We start from the raw sequence: 18,720 nt of genomic DNA on the forward strand, positions 1-18,720 counted from the left end.
ATCTTTTTCTGTTGATCAATAACAATAACGTCTGCTTTTATTATAGCAGCAGCTGCATCCATTATTGCAGATCATTTACTGCAATTCTATCATCAGCTGTAAGTGGTCCAGATTGAATAATTAACAAAACATGTCTGACATGCCCTCCTCCTCCTCCTCTGCTCCCTCTCCAGTGCGTCTGCGGTCAAACCGTCTGTCTCTCATAGAAGAATGCATCGCCCACTGCTCCACGGCCTACAAGCAGTCCACCACTCTACTGAATCTGGCCTCACTTCTCAGAGTAGCAGGTATGACAGCTGACACCACTGGTCTCTCATTGCATCATTTTTGTTTTCACTACCCTCTTGAGTTTTATAATGTTTAAAAATGTGTCTGAGACTTAACATTCAATATACCCGACCCTTCTACGGTGGCGGTTTCATGACAAAGCTCATGAGATTAAGTGAAAAGGACCGCCCACACGAGAGAGGCACGGAGACGTACCCCAGCGTGCGTGGGTACTTTCAAGCGAGTGCAGTGACAGTTCTCACACGAGGGAAATTCATCTTCATGAGCGGTGTTGCAGCTCGCAAAGCAAAAATCCATACTTAAGCGCACACACATACACGTACCCTGAAGGAGCGAGCAAATTTCATTCCCCAGATGCATTGCTCTTGTGCATTCTAAACCTCTTTTCTGCGCTCAAGTTTCATGTAGTTTTGACAGTCAAGGACAGGTTCAGCACAAGGCCATGAAGTCAGCAACGAACACCAGGATTCGCAGAAGATGAATGGATAGACGTTGTTTCTGAATGGCAACTCATTCATAAATACTGGCTTTGTTCATTGATGACTAAGTTTTATGGTAATTGTCCTCATGTTTACCTTTCCATCCCCATTTTAGCCTAAATCTCAGTCACTACTTCTCCTAAATGATGAAATTTGACATGTAAATACTTTTGCAGTTCTTGTGTTTGTTGTAGAATTGAGGCACTCACTGTTTGGCCTCTTTGAAGCTCTGTTTACTGCCTCATGTATCTTTAATAACTAACAGATAAAAGTATTGATCTTCCAGCTTCTTTCAAAGCTGACAGGTGCTGGTAAGGGGCATGATTTGTTGAATGTGTTTACAGTTTGTAATTTGCAGAAAATATCTGAAGATTATCGACTATTCATAATAACATTTAAGGGATTTGGCATTGTCCGAGAGAGCGGGTGATGTATGCAGCACAGTGTACAAGTAGGATAAGATTTAACAGTGAAACCTGGCAAGTGTTTGGCTTGCTATTGTATGTAGAAGGAAAGGTGAAAGTAAAGATTTGTCAGGTTATTTCTTAGCGCACTTAAAGATGATTCAGCTTTTTAAGCAACATCCTACACACTCACGAACCTCGCCGGTGAAGAAAAAGATTTCAGTTTCTAGATTTAGCATCGGTATGTCTCTCCATCCTCTCCTATCTACTTTCTTTAGCAGGGAATGCAAACAAACTTTTTTAAATTTTTGTGTGAGATTTCTCATCTCCCATTTGGCATCACAAACTGCAGTAGCAAGCAGTAAACACTGCAGCAAACTGACCATAAATGCAGAAGTAGACATGTGAAAAGTGAAAGATATCAGCTACAATAGGTTGATTTTAAATTTCTGCATGACATTATTTAAGTAAAACAATATATTTATATATGTATATAGTAAATTGGGACCTTTCCAACCCCCAGCACTGTCAAAGTAAATTGACAACTTGTGGGAAAGGCAAAGATGTCATCCTCCTCTTTCTTTTCCTTCAATATGACGTGAACATTGCAGACAGCACTCTTCTGTCTCTCTACCTCAGCGTTTGTTTCATTTTTCTTCCCTCTTCAAGAATATCAGCTAGACCGTTCTGTGACTGTCTGTCTCTCTGTCTCTTTTGCTTTCCTCTCTCTTCTGGTCCTCCCATCTCTTAACTTGTACTCCAGCTCTCTCCGTCTTCTTCTTTCTCTGAGGCCTGTCACCAGCTGAAGGAAACCTGCTAACCGGCCTTGTGGCATTTCTGTTTCTGTGCTGCTCGCGTTCAGTCAGCAGGCAGCTCACACTGTGTGGTTTCAAAAAAAAAAAAAGAGGCAGAGGGAGATGAGAAGAGGAATAAACACATTTTTAAATAAATAAATGCAGGGGGGAGGCTTTTGAAGGGCGCATAGCTCGAGGGCTCGGTGGTGAATATTTAATGCAGGTATCACCAGCATACCCGTTAAAAAAACCCTAAGGCTTTGGTTCCTGCCTCGGTCTACGTAAAACATTCAGTCTTATGGATTAGGGTTAAGAAAAAAAATTGTTTTTGTGTGAATGAATCAATAATTATCATACACCAAATGAGAATTCGATTGTGCTGACTGGGAAAGGATCGGGATGATGATGTTGTCATCCAGTAAAGCGCCTTAGGAGTTCACATTGTAGTCTAAGCTTATTAACAGGAGTATTTTTCTTTATTTGTTGCTTGTCTGACACTCCTCACCTTTGATTGGCCCATCAAGGACAGGCAAAATCTTCAATTGAATTTCCAAGATGTGGGATTCGGATCCTGTTGATAAAAGGCTAGAGAATGTTTTGATAAAAGCATCTGGTCTAAAAGAACGAAGGGTGAACGAAGGTGCGCTGACGCACACACACACAGCGCACACAAACCTCCACTATATTGAGGTCTTGACAGCTTTTGAAGACACCCTTTCACCAGTCACCCTGAAAATATCTGACCAACACCTCTTTCCTCCTCGCAGTAAACACCGCATTTCTATCCGTCACTCAGTCTGCACACACACACACACACACACACACACACACACAGATCCAGTGCCATTACATTTCTTCATCTCAATCCTGTTCTTTGATCTTCAGTGCGCGAGGTTTGTTCAGAAGTCCTGTTTCTGCCCATGCCTCTTTTGATCGCCCTGTCTTCTCCTTTTTGTTTATTGAGCTTCGACAGATATCAAAGGTTGTCCTGAGCCACCACATGAATGTTAACACCACAACCAATCCCACCAAGATATCTAACTGAGATTTATTCCTGTTTAGCAAGACAGCAAGATGTTTTTCTTTCTTTTTTTTTTTTTTTTTTTTTAAATATTTCATTTTCTGTCTTTGAGATGAACAGACACCGCAATAACCTCATTTATGGTAGACACTGATTAATATTTAGTCTAGGGGGGCTGGTCTGATTTTGCAGCTAATACATTTAGACGTTCCAACCTTGAGTCTCTGTGTGTGTGTGTGTATGTGAGTGTTGTCAGATAGAGATTTAATAAGAGGTTTATTAAGCCAGATGTTGTATGTGATATGCAGGATTATGAGATTTGGTGTTTAGTGCGTTCGCTTCGTTGACATTTCTCAAGATTAAAAAATATTTTTTTAAGAAGACTGAACACTTTCATGTTTGTGTGTTGCATCTCCCCACTGTTGATTTCTGTTTAAATGAATATCGGTGTGTCTGTGTGTGTGTGTGTTTTGTGTGGGTCTAGGAGATGACGAGACCACGCGAAAAGGCCAAGTGCTGACCCTGCTGGCAGAGCAAGCTCTCCAGTGTCTGGACTTCAAGGCCTCCTATATCCACTGCCAGGACCTCATGGCTGCAGGTGTGTAGCTGACACTGGAGAACTGTGACACATTACTCAGCCAGATAGTTAGCAGAGGTATCACAGTGCAATAAACCCTGATAAAAACTAATGTAGTTCTCACTCCTGCTTGTCTACTCATCATTCGACTTACTTATAACATCACACGAGGGCAATGGTTCCACAGCACACAGTCTGTCACACCTTACTCCACCAGTCAGTGTCATAAAAGTCTTTGAGAATGTTATACACCCTATTTTACTCTGTGCTAACCCATTGTTAGCTCTTCTTGTGAACAGTGAAGTAGCTACAGTATCATGACCTTGTCTAATAGAAGTGATGCAGCCCAACAATGTCCAGAGCCTTCAGCATCTCAGGGTGAATCTCATCTACACCTGGCACCTTTGCTACTGAGGAGTTTTTTGACTACCTCAGAGACCTCTGCCAGGGATATGAGTGAGGCTTCCCCTGAATCTTCTGAGTCAACTCTGCCTCCTTCACAGAGGGCATGTCAGTCGGGTTTAGGAGATCCTCAAAGTGTTCCTTCCACTGCCAACAATGATGTTACACTGCCTGATCAGTCCTCTTTGCCCTAATTTACCAGTTAACTTACATAGTTGCTGATCCAAGGTGGCATACAGTGTAGCTGATGACTATTGGTTGTGATAATATTTTATTCACCAATGTCATTGATGACATCTGGGGAATTTGTGGTCCTGCTTTTCAACAGAAAACACAAGCAGGTTTTAAACAAATTCCAAAGATAGTCTAATTGTCTAAACCTGGTTCATTGGAAGTAAAACCAAATACACCCATAGTGTCCGCTATAATTGTTGATGAAATTGCATGCAAAATGCAATGCAAAATTCTTTATGTGTGCAACCACAGTAGTGGTTCAGTTAGTAGCCTGGGCATAGATAAAATGGTAATGGTGAATAGTGTTAGAATTTACAAAAACCCTCCAAATAAGAAGTTTAGATAATATGGTTAAACTCATGTTTGGACTTATTTTGAAACCTGACATAAAACCTGGTTGCCCCATGCTATAGAGCCATGTCTAACAGTCACAATGTCCCCAGATATTGGCAACAGAAAGTTGATAAGTTGCTATAATAACTGATAGCAATGGTGGTCAAAACTGCAAAAAGGAGAAGACCCAGGTTGTTAAGTAAAAGTTAAATGAGTGATGGAAAAAAAAACTTACTTGCACCAAGGATGACATACAGAATGACTACTGAATCTGTAGAATAGACACCAGACTAAATGTCACTGGGCTCTTTCAACCGTAATTACTGTGAAAATCACAAGTTTTCCATAGAATATGGATGATTGACAACCACAATGGTGTCTATTCATATGCTCTATAAATTATCACACTTTGGGTATGTTTGTGCTCTTTGGTGTTTTCTAAGTTGGTATCTGTTATGATTTTTCTTATGGTTTCAAACCTTTTGCTTTGGAGTTCTTACATCCTTCCTCAGATGACCAAAATCAAGGTCGAATGAGTGCAAGAGAACAACAATGAGGAGAGCTATATCCTAGTCTATATCCCAGTCTAGTCCAGTATTTCCTGAAGGGATTTAAAGTGGTACTGAGGTAATGATATTATGTCTGACCCTGTCTTATGTTACACCACAGAAAAATTAAACTGAAGAGGGTTCCACCGAGTCTTCCCACAGTGCTGAGTAACAGGAGACAGTGTGGATGTGAAAAAGGTGTCTGGTAGAAAGAGAGGGTGTAATCAGATAAGCACCAGTGTTCTCTGTCTGTGAACGCAGTGGGAATAATTGAATCTGTTTGTAAGAATGAAGTCAGGGTAGCGTGTTAGTTTTTGACTGATAAAACTGGAACAAATGTAGCACAGTTATTACAATGCATCTGGCTGATATTTTCTTCAAGGGGAAACATGTTTTATATTTAAATACATATTAATATCCTGAGGGTTTAGAAGGTTGCGCTTTATTGTATAGTCATATCTAAGTGTTATATCCTCTGCTGTTTTGTTCTGCATATTCTTAGATTTCTCGCTCTACCTTATGTGTCTGTTGCAGTATGTGTTGAAAGGCTTTTATCTTCTATCTGATGCCTTCATTTTCACATTATTTACCACATTGTCTCTTCCTCTGTTTCACCTTGCCTCCCCTACACATTTCCTTCCATCTGTTCTTCCTCCAGGTTACAGTCAAGCATGGGAGGTGTGCAGCCTGCTCGGCCAGTGCGAGGGCTACGAAGACCTGGACGCCCGGCAGGAGCTGTTAGCCTTCTCGCTCACCCACTGTCCCCCCGACAACATCCACGGCCTCCTGGCTGCCTCAAGTGACCTGCAAACTCAGGTTGCTCTTTGCCTTCCATTGTAGTTTGATCAATATAGCTTTTTATACACCAGTACTGATTCTTAATAATAACATGTGTAAACAAACAACCATAATATGTAATTGGAGAGACCCAGTCAATACTGACATTGTAAATAACACTAATATTTATTTTTGTATGGATGCTGAGCTCCTATCCTAGCATTAGCATGTCACAAGACATCCAGTACAGTGCAGTCCCACTGTAGTTAACCAATCCTGTTCTATCTGAACACATTATTGTTAGAACATATATATATAGTTCAAGTCTGACAAGAAAATTACCTTTTGTTCGCAGTTATCTTGCTGTGCAATTTCCCTCAAAAATACTGCACGACATAGCGGCTGTTACCAAGGTCAGACGGGGCCTTCCTAGACAACACAGATAGGTGAATGCATAGATACATGATCAGATATTCAAACCAGAATGTGCTGACGGTGACCTGAACTAACACGGGTAAAATGCAATTACTTGTTTAGAAACTAGTGAACCAATTAGACTAATTTTTCCATATTGTAGGCTGAGGTTAAAGACTAAGAGTCAGACCTTCAGTGGGCAGAACTGAAAGAGACATCATCAGAGCAGAACACTCAGTTCTCCGCTTGGCCAAGTGCTTTCATTAAATATTTTCAGCATTAAGACATCAAAGGCTTGTGTATACTTTCTCTACTGAGGTGCTGACCATCGTTCATATTCTCCACAACACTCGCCTTTTAGTTTACCCGATTGCATTTACCTTATAATTTATCCAATCAGATTGCTTGACCGAAACAACAAGTTATCTAATAAAGTACCAAATCTTATCCTTTTGTTTTCCGCCTTCTTCACTCTCTCTGTCCTCCAGGTGTTGTACCAGGCAGTTAACTATCAAATGGAGCCTGTTATTACAGAGAGTGGACAAGAGGCTGACAAGACAGACTCTCTAAAGGTTTGTTTGTCTCAGTCTCCACAAGCAAACCTGTATATTTTTTTCTGTACCTTGTCGTACATCTGCTCTTTGTCTGAGTTGTGGCTGTCTCTTCTACTATTCCTGTGTGGGTGTGTCTCCTTTAGTTGGTTTTGTGTGTTTTCCTATTGCTCCATATTTGATGAGGTGTAAATCTAGTGTTAAGGTTGCTCAGCTCTCTTGGTTTATTTATGCCTCCCTTCTCCTCCCCTTCAGCAACGCCAGCTTTATGATGCCATGAGTGGATGTTAATGTTTCATGACTTGCATTGCATCCCCTTTTGTGTGTGGATGGGTGCTCATTTGAAGCTGTCTGTTGTCATTTTATTGTTGTATTGATGTCCCTACTCCCTACTCCTATGCCCTCCTGATGTGTGTGTATGTGCTCCCTGAAGGTGTGCTACTTGCATTCATGTATTTGAGTGTGTGTGCGTATTGTTTTTTTTACAAACATCTTGAGTGTATGTGTGTTTGGGTCCCTTTCATTCCCTGACCCACAATCCCCTGCCAAATAAAGTATTGATGAAAGGCACTAAACGATTTGGCCGCAGTCCACTGGCCCTCTAAATGTGGTTTTAAAATCCTTTCCAATTGTGCAGTAACCAACATAGCATGAAGATCAGTGGTGCACTTTCACAAATATAACATAATGCTGTTTGCAGTACAATGCACCATTCTTTGTTTGTCAATTTATGTTCATTTTAAGGATGGAGGAAACTTTCTACTTGTCAAAAAAAACCTCAATCTTGCCTTTAATTCTCATGATTTTTAGACTGACTGAGCAGTGCGTACAAATATTGATTTAGCTTTAAAGCTGATCTGGCAAAATCCTGCTTTACTTTAAGAAACAAGCAACTGTTTTCAAGGTCTTTGGGTTATGAAACGAATTTCTTAATAAAAGTATTTGATTCAAAGAAAATCACCAATGAATCTACAGACATTTTGTGTAAAAGTACACATTGACTATGTTTACGTGCACAAAATGTTCCGGTTTTTGCCCTTATTCCAAAAAAACACGATATTTCTACTAAGGTGTTTACATGGCTAATGAAAATCAATATTACACTAATATTCTCGTTTACACGCAGAGGGTTTTCAGGATTTCCCTCTGCTCCAGAGGGAACGGGAATCATAAGATCTCCACAGGCGGTGAAGTAAACCCTCGAGGTGAAAAACATTAGTGAGCTGCTGCTTGATATTTCTAAGTGATATTTATATGACTGATATTATAAATTTATAGTCACAGGTACATCTAGTACCTAGGTTGTCCTGTGATGTTTTCTACACTGCCGAGTCATCATCGTCAGTCCATGGCTGCATGTCAGGATAATAACCAATCCCCTCTGTTGCCATCATGGAGAAGGCACGCTCTGTTTTTCCAGCCCACCCTGAACAGCTCTCTGCTCTCCTCTCCTCTCATTCCTCTCCTCTGTCTGCCTTCCTGCCGCTACATATGTCATTTTGCCTGTGCAGGAGTGAGTTACACAGCCAGCCCGTCATGCATCTCTATCCCAGCCTCGCAAACTGTTGGCTAGTTGGTTTGTTTACAACGCACAGAGCTGACCGTAAACAGGCAAGAAGCTGTGTGTTGCAAACTGCAGTAAAAAACCCCTACTGAGAGGCATATTCTGAAGGCTCTGTGTAAATGTCCAAAGAATGCTCCTAAAACCCGAATATTATGGGCATATCCCACATGTCTTAATCCCACATGTCTTAATCAGGAAATGCTACATTCGGAATAAGTCAGGAATATTAGAGGAATATATTACGCTAATATTAGGCTGGTATAGAGGTGCAGACCCAAAAGAAATATCGACAAGTTTTTGGACATGTGCAAATATCGCAACGCTTACCTTCTCAAGAAGGTGGTTGAACGATTGAAAGAGGGAGGCTGTGTTTGCACGGTTGAACAAGTCCGCCATTGGTGGAGAACTTTGATAAAACCCTATTTTGACGCAAAGAAGCAAAATAGCACAAGCAGCTCCAGCTGTTCCACTTTTACATATTTTAACGTGATAAACGGAGTATGCACGGCTGCATGTAAATGGGAATGTTAGTTGAATATTCATTTTCATTAGCCATGTAAACAGCTTAGTAGGAATATTGTCTTTTTCTGAATAAGGGCAAAAACTGGAATATTTAGTGTATGTTAACGTAGTCACTGTATGTCTCTCACACAGGGCTTAGAGGACCCTTTGCAGCCTGAGCAGTGTATAATATAATTCCCCCATGCAATACACAAACAAACAGACAAACACACAGAGAGCCCTGCTCTTATTGAAGTGACTCTCTCAAGTACATAATGAAAAAACCCAGAAAACAACCATTTCTAATACCACACTGAGAGTCCACAGCTCAAAATTTGTCCTTTGGTCTAATATAACAATACAGATGTAGCGATCACAGAAATCCTCTGATGCCGCCTTTTCATTTGCAAAAAAGGAAATGTTTAGAGGATCCTGTAGCACCAGAGCAGGATAAATGAAAGTTGGGGAGATTTCTCTGTGGCTGCTACTGCAGAGACACCAGACTGACGCATTAGAATAACGTGGCTGTCATATTTTTTTTTTTTTTTTGCCCATTCTGTCACTGCTGTCAACCTGCTTGGCCCCAGGCCTGCACTCCCACTGTGGGCTCCTCTGTGGGGACAGCAGGAGATTTGCTGCACAGGACCACAGCTAAGACCATGGAAGTGTTGACCACTACCGGAGTGACCACTAAGGCTGTGCTGACCGCAGTCAGTGATCACCGCTGGTGGAAGGAATCCCTCAACTACCTCCGGCCTCTGCATGTAAGAACACTTGATCTTTTATGCGATCAGCGGTGAAGTTCCTAATGAATGAACTTACTTACTTGTGGGTCTAAATGTGTTTATGAATGTGTAAGCAGTAGCTGGATGTAAAAGGCAAGATCGATGTATTGATGTTGTATGTTGTATGCTTTTTAAAAACTCCATATGTCCTGGGCTACACAGTGTGTGTGTGTGTGTGTGTGTTCGACCGCTTGTGCGCGTGAACAGACAGTCTGTCACACGTCTGCCCGCGCTCCCATATTTCACACACCCTCGCTCACAGACCTCATCTGCCTCATCCAAAAACAACCAATCAAGCTCATGTCTTGCATAATTAATTGGCCCGCCTGTTGAATATTTCAATATCTGGTGGTTGTGGTCACAGGTTTTATAAGGAAAGAGAAAAACAGAGAGGATGTGAGTTGTGGGACAGAGAGAGATGACAGTGCTGTGGGCATGTCGTGAAAGTTTAATGATGTTTTGATGGCTCCTCAGGGTCACGATGCTGGAGCCAGTAGTCAGGAAGGGGCGTGTGAGAACTCCAACCTGGAGCGTCAAGGCTGTAGCCCCTTTTATCAAGAAATCATTGATGACTCCTATGTAGACCCGGTGAGTGGCTTTAGCTCAGTGTGTCTCATGGCTCATTATTTTTTTTCTTCCTTTTACATTTCTGTTATTTTTCCATGTTACCTCAGGCTACCTTCATAAGTTCCAGCAAAAATGCCTGAGTAGGTTCATGACTTAAGACATTTAATTAGATTTTTTTTTTTTCCTCCTATGACTTATAAATTCCTTCAAAAACAGTGTTGAGAGAAAACGAATATTGATTTCAGACTAAGTTATCTTTATGCCAAAAGCAATTTGGAAGTACTAACAGCGCAGGAAAAGACGGATGCATGGAAATGGGAAGAGATAAATTTAAGAATGATGGCGTAACAGCCAACAAAGCTGGAGATGTGGTGAAAATATGAAATATAACAGTAGAGGTGCTGTGTGTATTACATAGAGGGGCGGAGATGAATATTGTAAAAATCAAAAGGAAAAGAATGTCCACAGAAGGAGTTATGGAAGTAGAAAAGAGCAAAAGTAAGGAAAGGAGTAGTTTGACCTTTATGCCTAGAAAATGGTCGCCCTGGGCTATGACTGGGCTTTTTACACACACACACAAATCATGTGGATAGCTAAAAGAGTGGACGCGAGGGGAAACAGAGAAGGCCGATACATCTCTTCTCATGACATTTTAATAGGCCTCTCCAAATCCCTTCCTCCGCTCCATCTCCAACATTCATCCATCTTCCATCATCCATCTACCAATAATGGCTCCCCACGTCCATCTGTCTATGAGCCGGCTGATCAATGGGATTGTTTTTTACCTTAACAGTTCCAATGAAGGAAGTGGGGAGGGAGGAGAGGCTGATTGAGAAAGAAAGAGAGACAAATGCAACAAGACAGAAAGATGGATCGAGGGAGAGCGGCAAAGATAGACAGGGAACTTTCTGTGTTAAAGTGATAGCTCTAAAGCCAGCGAGAGCGCAAATTTCATTGTTCACCTATCAGACACTTGAGGAATAACTCGGCGTACAAGAATCCTATAAATGAATTATCAAAAGGCCCTGTGTTGAAACACTTTATTTGGCTCTGAAGTTCATTTGTTTACTCCATCTCTCATTTGTCTGACTCCCTGGGAATTAAGACACTCAATCACCTCAATCACATCTCCTTGTGTCATTTTCTGATCTGCTCCCCCGACTGCGGGGATTCCCTCAGAACAATGATAAGTATAATGTGTTTCTTTATCACTCTCTTTGTTCTCCGTTCTTTTCTTCTTTTTTTTTTTTTTAGAGTCAAGACGTGTATTCATCCTGCAGAGACATGCCGCCAGAAAACTTTGCTGAGGTTTTGCTGAGGACCGGTAAACTGGCCGAAGCCAAAACTGAAGGACAAACCCCGTTTCCTGCTACAGAGGGTAAGCGTGCACAAAAAAGCCTACATGTAAGCAGATAGACCTTCACATACACAGACATACTTATTCAGATGGATAAAGTACAATGTGATCTTTCTCTTGATGGAACCCATGTTATGCCAGATGGACACTGTACAGATTACATTTAATTTTAACCCAGATTTGGTTGCCTCGATTTATTTCAGAATTGGGCTACAGTATGTTTTTGCCAGATTGTTTTTATTGGATTTATGGCATGTCTGAAATTTTGATTGGTATCTTGCAGTTTGAGCAGTTTCACGGTCCAATTCCCTTCATGGCATTATAAGCTGTGGTGAGCTTGTTTTAATACTTTTAGACTAGTATTTTACAAATGCTAGAAATAAAACTGAACTTCAGTCTAGAAAAGACAAACAATGTCTGCATCTTTGCAGCCATATTTTAATTTTTTTTTCCCCTTCTCGCACAAAGTTACACCGCCTGCTTTTTTATTATCAACATTTATGAGGGCGTCTTGTGTGAATTAACTTTAGTGGAATTGACAACAGACAAAACCAATCAGGGGTTCCGGGTTCACTTTCAGCGAGAGCACCCACATTGTGACTTGTGGATTGATCCATGCAGTGTGAGCATAGAAGTCGTATGTTTCAGCTGTGCAGAAAGGCTGATTAAAACGTACAAGAGTAAAAACAAACATGTAGTGTCTGTCCTGTTTTAATGTGAAAGCTGAAAGTGATGAAATGAATGAAAGAATTGCGTGTAGCTGCTCACTGCATAATTTGGTCCTAAACATCGATCTTGATATCCAAATCTGTTGTGATATAGTTTGAATATTTTGTGCTCATTTGAGCCCTCACATTGATTTTGATTTGGCAACATTTCTTGTGAGCTTTTCCAGAATTTATAAGTGCTTTTCTTCTTCTTTTTTTTTTAATTCAAAAATTTAAAAAAAGAAGAAAATCCCTAAGAAAGTGTTTTCTGAATGTTCTGAGATAGCGTAAGGTAGAGTGAAGTGTTAGTCACTGCTTCATCTTAGTGAAGTTGTGATATTTGAAGAGAGCGAAGGGTAATTCTGTGTTCTCAAGAGATTTCAAGATTTCAAGAGATTTTATTTGTCACATATACATACAAGTATGTATAATGACATGTTGTTGTGTGCAGTGCACAATGCAAGTACAAGAAATTATAAAAGCTAAACTATTATTTACAAAATCTGTACCTGTATCTATGAATGGAAGAACAAACAATAAAACAATAGAAAAATAACAATATTGATAAAGAGACAACAGTATTTAAATAGCAGTTGTGAGCAAAAATAGTAAACATGGTTATATGGTAAACAGTGCAGAGAATGTGGCAACAATATTTAAATGGTAGTAGTGTAAGGTATAGTATAGTATACATAGGTGAATGTCCTTGGGTATATAGTCCTTCAAGAGTTTATTGTTCACTGTTCATGGCTCTGATAGCCTGTGGGAAGAAACTCTTCCTCAGTCTCTCAGCATGGGATTTGTGGCTACGCAGGTGTTTGCCTGATTGCAGCCACATAAACAGTCCATTGCTTGGGTGGTGGGGGTCCCTTACTATCCTCCTAGCTCTGCTTACACTCCTCCTTTGGTATAGGCTCTGCATGGAGGGGAGCGTGGCACCTGTAGTGCGCTCAGCCGATCGCACAATCCTCTGCAGGGCCATCCTGTCCCGAGAGGAGGTGTTTCCATACCAGGCGGTTAGGCTCCCTATCAGGATGCTCTGCACTGCAGCAGAGTAGAAGGATAGCTGGACGTTTTGTGAGACCTTGAATTTCCTCAGCTGTCTGAAGTGATACAGGCGCTGTCTTGCCTTTGCTGTCATAGTGTCAATATGTGTAGTCCATGTTAAGTCCTCGGTAAAATGCACACTGAGGTACTTAAAGCTCCTCACTGCAGTCCCGCTGATTTGAAGTGGGGTGTAAGACCTCTGTTGTTTCCTGGCATAGTCTGCAATCAGCTCCTTGGTTTTACTGACGTTCATTGAGAGGTGATTGGCCACCAATGCAACAGGCCTGCCACCTCCTCCAGATGGGCTGACTCATCATCATTCGAGGTCTGGCCCACTACAACTGTCTTGTCAGCAAACTTTATGATGGTGTTGGAGTTTTGTTTGGCCACACAGTCGTGTGTGTATGAGGAATACAGCAGAGGGCTCAGCACCGAATCTTGGGGGGCCCCAGTGCTGAGGGCAAGAGGGTTGGAGGTGTGTCTGCCCACCCTGACCACCTGAGGTTGAGTGATCAGAAAATCCAGGATCCAGGTGCACACAGGGTTGTTTAGACCCAGGTTAGTTAGTTTACTGACCAGCCTGGATGGGACAGTAGTATTGAATGCTGAGCTAAAGTCTATGAACAGCAATCTAACATAGTCTCCTCCCCTGTTGTCAAGGAGGGAGAGTGTGGTGTGCAGTACCTGGGAGATGGCGTCATCCGTGGATTGGTTTGAGCAGTAGGCAAATTGCAGGGGGTCTATGGTGCTTGGTAGAGAGGAACAGATGTAGTCCTTTACTAACCTCTCAAAGCACTTCATGGCTACTGAGGTGAGGCTAACTGGACAATAATCATTCAGGCAGGCAGAGGAAGCAATCTTTGGCACAGGTGCAATAGTGGAACCCTTGAAGCATGTGGGGACCACGGACTGCGCCAGAAAGAGGTTGAAGATGGATGTAAACACTGGAGTCAGGACGTCAGCGCAGGACTTGAGAGCCCATCTGGAGATGCCTCGAACTGATGCCTCCCACTATTGGGGATCACCTGTTCTTGTAGTCCGTTACAGTCCGCAGACCCTGCCACATGCACCTGGAGTCATGTTGCTGGAAGTCCACTCTGTCCCCATAGCGTAGCTTTGCATCCTTTATATCCTTCCTCAGCCTGTAGGACACTGCTTTATATTCCTCCATGTCTCTGCTAACAAGTCCACGCTGCAGTGTGAGCATTCCCCACCGTCCCTCCTCACTCTGCCCTCTCCTTTCCTCATCTGTCTAGCCAGGGAGCCCATATGTGGTGGACTGGGGGACAACATGGGAAGAATAGCCTCCTATTGATTAATTAATGTATACCCATGCATCCCACGGCAACAGTAAATAATGACGTGTCACCGCGGCGATACCAGAGAGATAGCATCAAGTCAAAACATCAAGGCCATGCAGCGTGATGGATCACAGCTGCTCGCCGAAATCAATGCCTTTACAAAAATAAAGTGTGTGTATGTGTGTGTTTTTGAATACTAATACATGACCACTGAAGAAATGCAAGGACCACACTCTGTCCATGGAGTGCCAACACTTCGATATGCATACACACAACTCTCTCACTCACACATAAATGCATTCACACACTCACACATTCCACCAAATCCAAGCTCTCTCTCGCTCTCTCTCTCTCTCTCTCTCTCTCTCTCTCTCTCTCTCTCTCTCTCTCTCTCTGTGCTGCTGTCTTTCAAATGAATATCTCTTTTCTTAAAAGTCACCTTCCCTTCAGAGCTGCTGCGGAGTGCGACGTGTCGAGAAAGAGAAAAGCTGGTCTGGACAGCATTGCGTCCGATAACAACCTTCGATTAATGACTCCCGTATCGGCCTGCCACGCCGGCTGTCCTCAAAAACAGACTAGGAGATGGCCTTTAAGAAAATAAATATATTGATTTTTTCACCTGGCCCAGATAAGGTGGAAGTAATTAATGATGACACAAGTGGAAAGTGACTCAATAGGATTGAGCTGAGTAAGGGGCAGAAGCAGACAACTTGGTGTGAGGAGGGACAGAGAGAGACACACATACACATACATGCGCACATACCTGACTACATTCTGTGCACACACACATCATGTGCATGCCATTGGCCGAACGTTGACCGGACCATAATCAGTTGTTTTTCACACTGCCTACGCAAGTGAAATAGTAATAAGTCACTGTCTCCCCATCCCGCTAACAATATGCCTGATTTAGCTGACGCAGGAGCAGGAGAGTGTATGCATGTGAGGACACACAAAACTCAGAAACCAGACACACACACACACACACACACAGAAACACACCCAATCTCATACAACCCTCTCCTCTACGTGGCGCCCCTTTATCACTCTCTCTGTTTCCCTCTCTCTCACAAGCAGAAATACTGTATGCTTTTAAGTCAGGGTTATCTATTCTGTGTGTGTGTGTTTACCCCTCTGGTAATTCCTGTCCCGATGGTATCAGTAGCTTTAGAGAGGCGTGTAATCAGCTCATTCTGAGGTGTAGCTCATTGAAACCCGGGGGGTAGGAGAGGAGGGGAGAGAAAAACGAGAAAAGGAGGAGGGTGGGCACTCCGCTTAAGAGAGCTGTTATGGCTCTTTAAACTGGTGCATCACTCCACCCCTGCTCAAACATAACTACATGTGCACATGCTAAACCTCCAATCATATGTGTCAGATACAGGCCTGTGTGTGCACATATGCATATTAGCGTGCATTTTAGTTCTGCAGTATATGTGTCTCCCTTTGCCCCTACCTCTTCCTCTCTCCCACTGTCCATGCTCTACTTTTCTCTGTCTGTTCCATTTTGTCTCAACTTTTATCACCAACACAGGCTTTTGTTCTCCTTGGGTCTGAGACTACAAAGTGATTCTGTCTGCCTCTGCTTCTCTCTGCTCTCTCCCACTGTTTCCTTGGAGTGACTGAATAAGTGAGTGAGTGAGTGATTTACTAAGAGAGTCTGTGTGTTTGCAGTGTGTGTTGTTCATTGAGTAAAATGAACGTAGTTAAATGAATGTAGTTGTGTGTGTGTGTGTGTGTGTGTGTGTATGTGTGTGTTTCTTTCTGTGTTTGTCTGCCTGTTGTGGTCTCTGGGCCCAGCAGCTACGGATAAAAGTTCATCCCCATGCTCAAAGCTCTGTCTAGACTCCAAATACCATCAGCCTTAAAGGCACTAGAAAAGCATGGGCTGTGCCCCAATTCCTTAATGCTACTCCTAAGCAGGTTTTGAGTATGTATTGTGTTCAAACTGGAAAAGTGACAAAATCAAGTCAGTCAGTAAGCTTACTAAAATATTTGGATTTTTGAGTATGCTGCTGATGTACATTGTTTTCCCACAATGCAATGCACAAAGGAAATGGAGGACTACTCACAGCTGCAGAATATTAAAACTGTTTGCAGATGGTGGTGACACAGCTAGAGGAAATGTTTGAATGTTTGGGAAAAAGCTTTCACCTCTCTTGTGAGGCGGTAGCATTTGAAAGTTAGATGTCCTTTGGCACATGTATTACATTATTACCTATCCGTGCAAAACATTCAAGTACATCGATTTATTGCATACTTACTATGAAAACAGCATATTTTATCATAGCAGTAAATAGTGTAAACCATTATGTTCATTATTAATTGGGGGGGAGAGGATGTAACGGGATAGAGTGCATAGTAAACTCGGCAGCCACACGTTACTCTGTTCTGTATTTCTCTGTTTTGTGTCTTCAGGTTAGGCTAACCCATTGTTGCTAACTTTGGAGCTAACCTCCTTCACTTTTCCAGCATTTGGGGAAACAACACAGACTTTTTAGCATTTATTAACTGACACACTGTAGTCTGTACTGTACATTTACTGCCAGACTGACAACTTACTGCTAACCTTTTCCTCTGCCCCGCTTGCATCCACCGTCACTTCTCGGCCCACAGATTCAGTTTACAACACAGAAGACAAAGAACAGAATATTCACATTTGAGAAGCTGGAACCAGTGAGTTTTGTCATTTCTGCTGAAATAATTAAATCTAATTACTAATCGATTACCAGAATTGTTGCAGATTATTTTTCTGTCAAGTCAATTAATTGACTTATTTCAGCTCTGTTATTGACAAGCAAAGGTCAGTAGCTGTTATGATTTTTTTCATAGCTCTGGAAAAAGCTAGTAAGTGGGCCTTGAGTTGGAATTGTTTTGTCAAAATACTATTTCCAAAGTCAAGAATTAACTGTCATATTTAAAGGGGACATATGCTTTTGTGATTTTCTGGAATTTTTACTCTGTTATGATGTTGGATGTCTATGTTAAACATGGTCAAAGGTCCAAAACTTGAGGTGAACGTATGTAAAAATGCTCCCTGAAAGTCAAAGCCAAGGCTTCAATGTGCTTGGAACACTCTGTTTGCAATGTGATATCTTCTTCCTTGTGATGATGTCAGATTGTTCGTGCATGCCCACAAGCAGCCATCTGTTCTGTAGCCTTCGTCACTAAAGTTCCATGGGTTGTTCATGTTGTCAACTCGTATATTTCGGATTGGATTCGGCCTCAAACATGTATGCATGTATTTGGGAAGTTTCCGTTTTGAGTAAAGAATGTGAAAAAGAAGTGAAATCTGACTACTTGTGTGTGTTTACGTAGCCTCCGGAACTGGCGGAATCCTGCCGAGGGGCAGCTGAAGGGAGCTAACCAATCAGAACAGAGTGGGTTCATTGGGGGGGGGGGCTTAAAAAGACAGGAGCTAAAACTGCCTGTTTCAGACAGAGGCTCAACTGAGGGGCTGGTGGAGGGCCAGTAAAAGATAAATTAGGACTTTTTTGAATTATAAATCATGCAAAGATATTCCAGCAGAGCCCCAGAATATAAATATAGAATTGGAAATGTGCATATGTCTCCTTTAATTGGTATATAATATATACTGTATACCTTGAGTATGTATTATGAAATTGGGACACAGTAATAGATTGCCCAGGAAAATTTTTTGCTGGAAACTACTTATCCCCAGTTTACATAACCAAGTCTGCCAGATCACTGGTTCAAATGGACTAGTTAAACACAGACTCTTATAATCAAAACTCTCCTGTCTTCGCTGTCAATAGATATGCATAGGCTAATTCTGCATTCAGGGGACTCATCTTTAAAGTGCACTTAGAAGAAGTTTGGAGTCATCCGGAGTGCACTTATTAGAAGTGGGCATATACTTACTCTTTGAATAATGAATACTTTTTGTGCAAGAAACCATAAGTGCATACAAGTGCACATACACACACACAACCAACATTTGTGGTCAACATATGCAAACACACACACACACAAGAATGCACACAATAGCCAGGCAAGAAGATGGACAGAATCCCAGAACTCAGGGGGGATTTTTAATGACGCTACTTGAATT

At 41.9% G+C, this 18,720-nt stretch overlaps 1 protein-coding gene across 1 annotated transcript in view; it reads left to right on the top strand.

Moving 5' to 3' along the window:
• Nucleotides 1-18,720, top strand: part of nbas (NBAS subunit of NRZ tethering complex) — a 160,461-nt gene that overhangs the window by 65,031 nt on the left and 76,710 nt on the right. Inside the window, exons 33-39 of the mRNA XM_067573103.1 lie at nucleotides 174-287; nucleotides 3,471-3,584; nucleotides 5,739-5,896; nucleotides 6,760-6,843; nucleotides 9,475-9,651; nucleotides 10,147-10,260; nucleotides 11,494-11,617. Coding sequence (XP_067429204.1) covers nucleotides 174-287; nucleotides 3,471-3,584; nucleotides 5,739-5,896; nucleotides 6,760-6,843; nucleotides 9,475-9,651; nucleotides 10,147-10,260; nucleotides 11,494-11,617 — 885 coding nt within the window. The remainder of the gene's footprint in view (nucleotides 1-173; nucleotides 288-3,470; nucleotides 3,585-5,738; nucleotides 5,897-6,759; nucleotides 6,844-9,474; nucleotides 9,652-10,146; nucleotides 10,261-11,493; nucleotides 11,618-18,720) is intronic.

This window comes from Thunnus thynnus, chromosome 18 (genome assembly GCF_963924715.1).
Source record: "Thunnus thynnus chromosome 18, fThuThy2.1, whole genome shotgun sequence".
NCBI lineage: Eukaryota > Metazoa > Chordata > Actinopteri > Scombriformes > Scombridae > Thunnus > Thunnus thynnus.